The following is a 10,767-nucleotide window of genomic DNA, read 5'->3' on the forward strand; positions in this document are numbered from 1 at the left end:
AGTCAAACCTGTGAACAACAACGAAAAAAATAAAGAGATACAAGGATCTGGGTTTTAATTCACTTTCAGGAAAGATCACTGTTGGTGGTAAAGTTGTGGCAAATAAGAAGTCAGAGCATTAACATAACAAAAATTCCCTCCACAAAACCAAAAATAACATAATTACAACACCAAACGAAAATGGACAATTCACACAAAATTTACCCCTTGACCCTTCACTACAATTACAACAAAAATTCCCCATTATCATTTCATTCTCCAACAATGTTCAGTACTTGTTTTGCCCATTACCTCTCTCAGTTACTATCCTTATCTCAAAATCCTCATGATCCTAGTCATGGCACCAAGACTGTGGTGGGTTGATCTTGGCTGCATGCCAGGTACCAAGCCGCTCTGTCACTCCCCAGCCAGACAGAGGAGAGAGAATAAGATGGGAAACAACTCGTAGGTTGAGATAAGGCAGTTTACTAAAGCAAAAGGGAAAGTTTGCACACACACAAGTGAAGAGGAAAATAACAGGGTTTATTCTCTGCTTCTCATCAGTGAGAGATGTCCAGCCACTTCCCAGGAAGCAGGGCTTCAGAATGTGGAGCGGTTTCTCAGCAGGCAGACATCGTGAACAGCAAATGCCCCTCCATTCCTTCTTTTTTCGTTAGCTTTTATATCTGAGCTGACATCATATGACTAATTTTTGGTTAGCTGGGGTCAGCTGGCCTGGTTGTGTCCCCTCCACTGGGGGGGGGGGTGTTACAGCGCTGATGCTGTGCCAGCGCTGCTCAGCAGTCACCGAAACACTGATGTGTTATCAACACCTTTCTAACCACCAAAGCAAAGCACTGTGAGGGCAGCTGTGGGGAAATGAGCTCCATCTCAACCAGGCCTAATATGGGTAAAATTAAGCTGCTGCTTTAAATGAACTGCAACTGTAAGAAATGGTGGAAGGTTTTTGTGTGTGTGTTTGTAGGGTTTTTTAAATCCCAATAGTTGCTCGATTCCTTATAGCAATTTTCTTTCTTTTATTTTTTTCAGGATTAACAAACCTTAAAAGGACTCTGAGAACACATTCATCATTTTGTCAGGCTTGACCAATGAATTTTATAAAATTCCAAGGATATTTTAAAAGGGTCCTGCCCAAATTTCAGTCAAGGAGTGACTCTTAATAGAAAACATGTCATATGTTTTTACCTGCAACTAATATTTTGGTGCTTCATTATATGGCAAAAGTCTGCTTGTGGAGAAAGAAGACTCCTTCTGTTAAGAAATTTTTTTCACTGGTGGAAAAGGCTGGCATCCCCTTCTAATATGAAGTCCTTTGAGAAAAACTGGTTATTTCTGCTGCTGCCTGTCATGCTAAGAGTGGTGTGTTCCTCCTTTATCAGTGTGAACCGCGGGGTGAAAGTGATGAAGGGACAGTCTGTCTTTCTGTTAGAAGATGATCTCAAGTTTTCCATCCCCAGAGAGAAGGATGCCTGCAAAGTTGAAGTTGTGATTAATGAACCAATAACGCAGAGAGTTGGAAAACTAACTCCACAGGTATTTGGGCTCCATTGTGCTGCTTTGAGTGTTCATGTGGTAGAAACTAGAAAGAGCTGCCTTACTGTTTTTTTTTCTTTTGGATAGTGACTAAAAGGCATGAAACTGAACGGTCTGTGAGATTTAGCCTTTTGCTTAAGCAGACAGCTGGCAGAGAACTGCAACACAGAAATCCAAAAACTGAGCTCAGTAACATGAGTGAACAGAAGTGAGTTTGGTCAGAGTGTCCTTTCACAAGCAAAGAATGAGTATTTCAGAACTTTCGGTTAGGAGATATTCTCGAGCCTCTCAGCTGCTTGCTTTTCAATCATGAGGGTAATGAGTGCCCCTTGGGTAATGCATACCCCACTAGAGCATTTTGCATTTTAGTCACGAAGCCACTACTTAGGGAGCAATTAAGAAAAAAATAATCACATACAATAAGCACATTGTGTACACCATTGTTTGCTCTGCTCTGCAACATCCAAATTGCTAGCAGATGGCAAATACATTAAACTCCCCCTGTTTTCTGTTCAAATGTCAAGCCTGTAGGAATAATGAGATGTATTTCACGTATCACCGTTCTGCTACTCATCTGCTTTACAAATTGCCCCACCTGAGTCATAGCAGGAAGGATTATAAAGTAATTGACATGAAGAGGTAATGGTATAGATAGAAGATGAATGGTTTTAATAAACCATAGGAAAACAGGTTTTGTCTTTTTGAAAAATTTTGTTTATTGTACCATACAGCATACACTTTTGTGTATTTATATATGTATATAGTTTTAAACATCCTTTCCAAGTTTTTGGCGGTTTCTGCGAAGGTAGGTGCAGGAGTACCAGTTTCAATAGATTTTTCAGAACTTTTTTCTTGGTCATCACTGTTACTTTTGCAGACCACTGACAAGTATTTCAGCTGAATCAGCACTGCTAAGGAGCATAGGCAGGGAAAACAGGAGGTGTTGCAATGAGCAGGGCAGTGTTTGATCTTCCCTAGAGACTGGCCCCAAGAAATGTAGTGCATCTGCTGAAACTTCCCCAGGGCTTGTTCTCTGCCAGAACAGAGACTCTGACCATAGTACCCCACCTCTACTTCCCCAGTATAGGTTGGCTCTTGATTCATATAAACATAGACTCATTAAGGTTGGAAAAGACTTTGAATATCATTGAGTCCAATCATTAACCCAGCACTTCCATGTCCACTACTAAACCATGTCCCCAAGCACCGCATCTACACAAGTTTTGAACATTTCCAGGGATGGTGATTCCATCATTTCCCTGGGCAGCCTGTTCCAATACCTGACCACCCCTTCAGTGAAGAAATTTTTCCTAATATCCAATCTAAAGAAGAGGAAGAAAAAGAGGAGAAAAAGAAAGACATGACAAATCTCTGGCAAACCTCTTCTGTAGGCAATGTGACTGAAGAAGTGACTTTGCTTTCAGTTTCCACCTCAGCTTCTATGTGCAGTAGGACTCAGGTATTTTGAAACAGCCTCTTTGTCCTGTGTAAACCAACATGTTTCAAGCACATAGTTAGAGGTACTTCTCAAGAAGTCCCAGGAGATGTGTATTCCCCATACCTTGTTTTCCAAAATACCTACGGTCCTTGACTTCCCCACTCCCAGCTCCACCTCTGTTGAGTACCTGTCCTTTCATGGCTCTGATGTGTGCCCAGGCAGTCGAGTGTGGCTCTTAGAGGCTGCAGGCATCACTGATATAGAGGGAAGGGCTCTGCTGGGCAGGTGGCCCTACGGTACCAGGCTGCAGAGAGCTGTGGTTGCTTCTGCTGCCTGAGCTTTCACTGTTCCCAAACAAAGGTGCTAGAGTCTGGATTTCCTGGTGCCACTCATGCTCTTTCTACAGGAGATTCTGCAGCTAGAAAATGTCTCAGTTATGATCTGGTTTATTGCCAGTACAGTGAGTAATGTTCTAGGAATGTATGACAATTTAATTATCAATTGTAATTGAAAGGCAGTTGAAGTGGAAAAAAAACAAAACTAAACAGTAATTAGGAAAAGATTTAAATCTCCTTCGTCTTACCCAGCAAATTTATAGCCAATTAGAGTTGCCTGTTCATATAAAAGGAAAACATATCAGGAAACATAAAACAGATGTTTCTTTTTGCAAAGCAGATTGTGTCTTAATACACATATAAACTGACAGTCAATGGTAGCAGATCTTTATGGAAAGGTCCTTCATTTTCCATCCCCTTGTTAAAAATTAAGATGTGGAACTAGTGATGTCTTAAAAATAGAGAAATTAATTCTTTGATATGGTGGGACCTGATGTAGACTCTCTCCATGATATTTGAAAAGTTATAGCAGTCAGGGCAAGTCCCAGTTTCCAGACTGGAAGAAGGGAAACATTTTACATCTTTAAAAAGTGTAGATCCTCCCTGCGGTCTACTGACCTGTCAGCCATGTGTCCCCTCTGTGCCTGCGAAGATCATGGAACACATCCTCCTGGAAGAGCTATGGTAAGAGATATGGAGGACAGGGAGGTGATTCGGAACAGCCGGCATGGCTTCGCCAAGGGCAAGTCCTGCCTGACCAACCCAGTGACCTTCTGTGATGGAGTGACTGCAGCAGTGGACAAGGGAAGTGCTACAGATGTCATTTATCTGGACTTCTGTAAAGCCTTTGACACAGTCCTCCACAACATCCTTCTGTCACCAAAACCCTACTGACTTTGAGGGCTCATCAGTCTCAACTTCAGGATACAATATTAAGCTTCTAAAGCTGTAATACGAGTGGGTTTTGTGTATAATACACTTTCTTTTTTCCCCAGAAGGTAACACACCAGGTAACTACTTCTTAATTTTATTTTCCATTTTTGTAGAATATCACTTAAGACTATCTAATTAATTGCTTAACTGTTGTGTTCCTTCATGTTAGTTTGTAGCAAGAAAGAAAAGAAGAAAAATACATATTTGGTTTTTTTGTTTGGAAAACAACAAAGCACGTATTTCTGTGGCATTTGAAAATAATACACAACAGAACAGTCACAACATAGTCAAAACATTTATCATATGAGAGTAATTTTGTTTTTCACAAACTGTTTTTGTTCTTCCTTTCTAAGCAGTCTTAACAAATGAAACCAATCATACTTTTGGTAACGCTGTGTATTACAGATTATTTCAAGAGGTTAATCCATGTGTATGTGTCTGAAAATCAAACCCATTACTTAAAAAAAAAGGCTTTGTACAGTACATGTCTTGATGAAAATTAAAAGCAGGCAATACATTTAAAAATTGCTAGGAATATAGAACAATTATCACATAGCTTGAGCATCTGAGAATAACTTCAGTAGAAGTGGACCCTTCCAGTAATAATAAAAGCTGATAAATTCCAATCAGTTTTCCATCATGACAACTGATTTAGGAATTAGAGTATTACTTTATTTTTACACTGAAAATAAGAGCATTCAAAGATTTTCTCCATGAGCTGCACTTCCAGTCAGCATTTTAGAATCTCACTAAAATCCCCCAGCCATTCCACCATCCTCCAAAGTGTTTGGGGAAATGAAGGTAGTTCAAGCAAGGCACTTCATTTTCATGATTCTTTTGTCATATTTTAAAAAATAACTGTCAGTAAGAAATGACCTCTTTAAAAAAAAAAGTGGTATGTCATTCAGCCATATACGTATATTAATACTTATTTGTTATGGCCTCGTTAGGTCTATTAGTGAATGTTGAACTGATTTTGCTTTAGTCCATGGAAGTCCATATAACTATTTGTGAATATTGCCCATAAAAATGCAATGATTTAGATTCACAGTGAGACAAGAAATGCAGTGATTAGCTTTTAGCTCCCTGCTGACAAGAATATGCCTTGTCTCTCTGTAGATATGAAACATGAGTATCCTCCATCCTCCATGGACTGTGTAGAGTTTCTCTGTTATCAAAGAGATAACACAGACATAGTCTTATCAATCCTAGGAGCTTTCATCTGATGTTTCTATAAAGAAACACCACAGGATGGGAATTGTAATTTGCCAGACTTGAAATTTGCAGTATGTCAGGACATGAACATTGTATGCCCCAGAATCCAAATCCCTTTTGTAAAGAATAAGTGTGTCGGAACTCTACAAGGCAATCTTTTTTCTTTTTGTGTCAGACACTTTTCCAAATTGCCTTGCTTTCACAAGTCGACCAACCATTAAATAAATCAATCTGCCTGAAACAAGTGTCTGGCTTAGATGGTTAAACTGTGGCCAAACAGCCTCACAGATTTTGCCTGTATCAGATATGTTACAAGAAGTAGTCTATTTTGATTTATCTGTTGGAGACAATGTAGAAATCTGCTTGCTTTTATGCTGTGGGATTGCAGTGACTTTGGGATGGGGTTGGTATGGCACAGAGATGACATCTGATCTAGTAAAGAGCTACTGGTACAAAGTCAGTATCACAAAAACATGGAACAGATCTCAGTTGGCAAAATTTCTAACAGAGAAGTTTCTCTGGGTCATACTTTTGTAGTCCAGTGGTAGTGACCATAAATTAAGATTTACTGTATAATCAAGCTACCTCCATAAGCAACTTTAGAAGCTAATAAATCTCACATTACAATGCAGGATCTGCTGATTTTTCAGCACCACTGCAGTTGGATATCACCTGCATCCTTAACTCCACAGGCTGCAGTGGTCAAGAAGTATGAGCTCAAACTATTTGTTGCGCAGGGGAGGGACTTGACAGCCTGAAACAATCACCGGTGGCCATTCCCCTCCTGGAGTGCTAGCAGCCCCACATTAAAGTGGTTGCTCTGACTCTCACTGGAAGATTACAGAACAGGTGAATATCTATTCATAGAAATGAAATATATATTAAGAATTCACTCAGTCTGATGCATTACTGACATTCAGAGAGAAGTGGAACAGATGCCGTGAAGTTAATATCCTTGACAGTGTTGTACTAGTCTATTCTTTCTCTTTCATAGGTTTTTGACTGTCACTTCCTTCCTAATGAAGTCAAATATACCCACAATGGCTGTCCAATTTTAGACGAAGACATGGTCATGCTTAGGCTGTACAGGTAAGCAGCGGCAGGAGATCACACTTCACTGTTACCAGGAGCACAGCTGACCTCAGGAAGAGCAAACAGTCCATTTTTTCACAGTAGAAGCATGTTCTGCTGTACATGTTGTAACTACTTCGATCCAGTAGCTGCATCATTAGTCAACAAGTGACCATCTGTTTACAGAAATATTTCTCACCATGTATTGCAGATACACTTGTGTAATGTGCATTATATATTGCTTGCTTATGACAGAAACTCAGTGATTTTTCATTATGCTACTGAGAGTGACAACAGTACTTTCAGATTGCTGTATATTCTCTGCTGTTCTGCTGATAGGGACAGACACTTGTATATACACAGAGAGCAACCTCTTCCTTCCCATAGACACCCTGCTTACAAGAATGGGGAGTCATGCAGCAGGGTCTGAACCATGGCAGTCTGGGATTTGAGGGCACAGGAGAGAAAGGGGTTCAAGTAATTCAGTTTAGAAGATAAGGACAGTGCCCAGTTCACAAAGCAAAAGAAGATGGGATGGAGCATAACTAATTTTCTTCTGTCACTTGCAGGTTTACAGAAGTGGAAACATTTGTAGAAACATTCACCCTTCACGTGCAGTTACTTGAGCCAGACTGTAACATCATAAAAATGCGCTCCCATGCCCTGGAGGTCCCTGAGTACTATGGTCTGTCCAGGGTGATTGACAAGAACATTCTCACTTTTGATTATGACAGGAAGATAAATCTGGATTGCACCATTTCCATAATCTCTTCAGAAACCCACCTGCCTGCACATGGCCAGCTCACCACCGAGAAAGTGCAGCAAGAGCAGATTCATGGAGATCAGCCACAGAGCTTATTCCCTGGCACTAGTACGATGTGCTTCAGTTGTTTGCATTAGCATGTTCAAAGAGACCCAGCAGATTAAGTCTGCAGTAGTGGGTTGTTTCAGACATGCTGGGTAAGAGCGGGTCATGTGAAGTTTAATGAACAGCTTGAGCTATCATGGACATGAAAGGGATGTGAAATTTTTGTGGGGCGCAATGCAGATCACAGATCTGGGTCAATAATTCCCTGACTGGAGTCTTTTTCTGGCTCCTAGACATGTGGACCAATGTGACCACCTTGTGAGAGCCAAGACTCAATACAAACAGTATAAGGAGTTGTTTGAGGCAGCAACTAACCAAAAGACCAAGGGAGGATGAGGCTGGAAGATGCCAGTTGAAAACAAAATCCTGTAGGAAAAGTTAAGTCAGGAAAGGAACCCAAATTCTCATCCCACTGACTTTCTATCAGAGTTAGTTTAGTTGTATAGTCAGGTTCCCCATGTCATTTTTCGCTCCAGTAACTGTTTCATTATTGCTTCTGTTGGCTTACAGAGCACAGCCTGGGCCAGCAGTGCAGAAATGGGAGCTGCATGCTGGGACTAGGAGTCATTCACAACAAAAAAATGAGCTGTGAAGAATTTCTGAGGATGGGGATTCGGTATCGACATCTTGACCCTCCCTCACCTGACACTGATTATATTCCTGTGAGGTTGGATCTCACAGACAGCAGAAGCAAAACTCTGCACAAGGTAGATTTTTATGCAAGATTACAATGTCTGATTGTCTTCCCATTTTTAAGAAAAAGAAAAAAAATTCATTGGTCCTTTTCACATTTGAAGAGAGATAGGGAGCCTTAAACTTTGTTCAGCTCCTAGAATGCTGCCAGCTGAGAAAATGAAAGGCATTATATCCATGCCTCTATGCTTTGGCCATTATGTCTACAGAGAAACATCTCTGGTTGATTACTGTCAGACATAAGTAGTTTATCCTGAAAGATAAATTAATTCTGCCATAATTCCACATTTTTTATACAGCATGATCTTCAATGACTTCAAAATATACAGTAATTAACAAGCTAAGAGTTGTGTGAACATATTCAGTTAATAATAATTAATGGCTTGTGTATGCTTCTGTCAGATAAAGTTATTCATTAAACTCCCATCAAATTAAGTAAGTTGTTTCAGCCCCAAATTAAGGACACAAGTAAGACTAGTGAACCTGGAAGTCATATTTATGACATCTAAATATTTACTTTAGGCATTTTGCAATTAAAAGGTTTCAATTATTTTTTTTCAAAATAATTATTGCATTAATGTGTACCCCAATTCACTCCATGAAGCTAGCAGAAAATGAATTTACTCTGTTTGCTAGACTTTACCTTTTCAGTTGTCTCATTTTTTCCTGTTATAGACTGAGTATGCGTGGCTCCCTGTTCACATTAAAGGTGCTGTTCCCAACCAAATACCCAAAGCTGCCCCAATGGCAAAGTTCATCCTTGAAGTAGACCAATTTATTTTAACCCCCATTTCAACCACAACCATTGATGCTGAAGACAATGAAACTCCAAAGTCCCTGCTTGTATTCAACATTACCAAGCCACCTCCTCAGGGCTTCATCACTCACCTGTCTGACCACACAAAACCTGTTGGCTCCTTCACCTGGAGAGATCTCAGTGACATGCTCATTGCTTATCAGCCTCCAAATAACAGCCACACAGAGAGGAGGAATTATGAGGTAACAGTGGAATGTATGAGCATTTGCTGTTTTAATCTCTGAAAGATTCAGTGAGCTGTAAATAAGTGCATTTGTATGTAATGGATATTTTTCAGAAAAAAAAAGTTTCTATAACTATATACAGTGCAGGAGCAGAGGTAAAATCTTTTACCATTTTTCCCTATGACTCATCACTAACTATCTAAAAAAATTAGATATTTATTACTGACTATGTAAGAATTTCTTTGCACTGAAATATTTTTAGCCACTCTGACTGAGAATATCTAAACAGGATGTTTATTTTATTTGATTTGATTTTACTTTTTTATAAGGGGAATAGTGAAATAACAGTACTACCCAAGTAGATCTACCCAAGAGCCTTTGGAAAAATCAGTGGTGCCTTTTCCACACAGCTTTTATCCCTACATGACAGTACTCATCCCTGTGACCTCTGTAGAGGTGACATATTTAAAGTCATGAAAGATGGACCAGCTAAAGGTCAGGAGTGCCATTTGGTCTTATAGCCTACCTGCTGTGGCAATGGTGGCATACAGATAACAAAAAGGGACTCCCAGTTCCTGCTGGGAGTGGTAAAAGCATGTCACTAACACAGAGAACATGATGCAAATAGTGAGATCAAGCTGCTGTCTGCAGGGTCTGGAGTAAGTTATAAAATAACTGTCTGGTAAGATAGTTAAGGAATTCCCTGATCTAAACAAAATGGTTGGTATTAAAGTAATGAAACTGAAGAAAGAAAAGTCAGAGTAAGGTAAGCTGAGGACAGAGGACTGGAAAGCAGAGGAACAGTAACAGTAACTGGCACCTGATGCTGACAAGGGTTGTCTCTTTTTTAATCTTGGCTGTCATAGGAATCTCCTATCTTTCTGTTTCCTTGGTGTGAGGATCAGACATCCTTCTGAACCATCTGCTCCTTAAGTGCCTTGTCTCTGTCCTGCTTTGAGCATAGTTTGAGTGCAGGTTCAAGAATTTGACAGTCCCAGAGTCTGACAACTCAAGACTGTTTTTTTTTTTTTGTAATTATATTTTTTCTATGTCACCCCATATATTTTCTTTTGTATTTTCTTTTGGTTCTATATGTCTTACAAGAGCAGGAAATGCCCCCACCCACTTTCATTATTGCTAATAAAAAAAAGCGTTATATTAATTGCTGAGTTAATTGTACCGCAAACAACAATGAAAATGCTTATCTTTCCCATTCATTTCCACACACTGCAAACTAACTTCCTCAGAATTCACTGTGAAGAGCACAGAAGACAGATAGTCTTCTAGTGCAGAATTTCAATGGGTTTTTTTAGAAGTTAAATCAAGTTTTGTTTATTAACATATTATCAGAAGCCTGTAAGATCTCTCAGAATAGAATGCTCTATATGTGTTTTGAGGTACATTTGGTTTTCAGAGCCTTTATTTTTCAATAAACACTTCATCTGTTTTCACAACAGGTGGAGTTTGAGGTTCATGACTTCCACTTTGAAAGGAGTTTACCAGTCACTGTCCATCTTTCTATCAGAACAACAGATACAAATGCCCCTCGGGTTTCATGGAATACAGGTGAGATCTCTTTTGTTCAGTTTATTTTGCTACAGAATTTATAACATTTTTTTCACAGACATTTGACAAAACTCTAAAATTCAGATTTATAGGTGGAGTTTAAGGATCATTAAACTGAAGAGGCATAAATCTGT

At 39.6% G+C, this 10,767-nt stretch overlaps 1 protein-coding gene across 1 annotated transcript in view; it reads left to right on the top strand.

Annotated features, from left to right (window-relative positions):
• Positions 1-1,065: 1,065 nt before the first annotated feature.
• Positions 1,066-10,767, top strand: part of FREM1 (FRAS1 related extracellular matrix 1) — a 58,177-nt gene continuing 48,475 nt past the window's right edge. Inside the window, exons 1-6 of the mRNA XM_018070522.2 lie at positions 1,066-1,533; positions 6,449-6,543; positions 7,095-7,396; positions 7,904-8,100; positions 8,762-9,085; positions 10,525-10,633. Of these exons, the coding sequence (XP_017926011.1) occupies positions 1,303-1,533; positions 6,449-6,543; positions 7,095-7,396; positions 7,904-8,100; positions 8,762-9,085; positions 10,525-10,633 (1,258 nt within the window). The 5' untranslated portion in view covers positions 1,066-1,302. The remainder of the gene's footprint in view (positions 1,534-6,448; positions 6,544-7,094; positions 7,397-7,903; positions 8,101-8,761; positions 9,086-10,524; positions 10,634-10,767) is intronic.

This window comes from Manacus vitellinus, unplaced genomic scaffold (genome assembly GCF_001715985.3).
Source record: "Manacus vitellinus isolate BGI_N305 unplaced genomic scaffold, ASM171598v3 scaffold_18_pilon, whole genome shotgun sequence".
Classification (NCBI taxonomy): domain Eukaryota; kingdom Metazoa; phylum Chordata; class Aves; order Passeriformes; family Pipridae; genus Manacus; species Manacus vitellinus.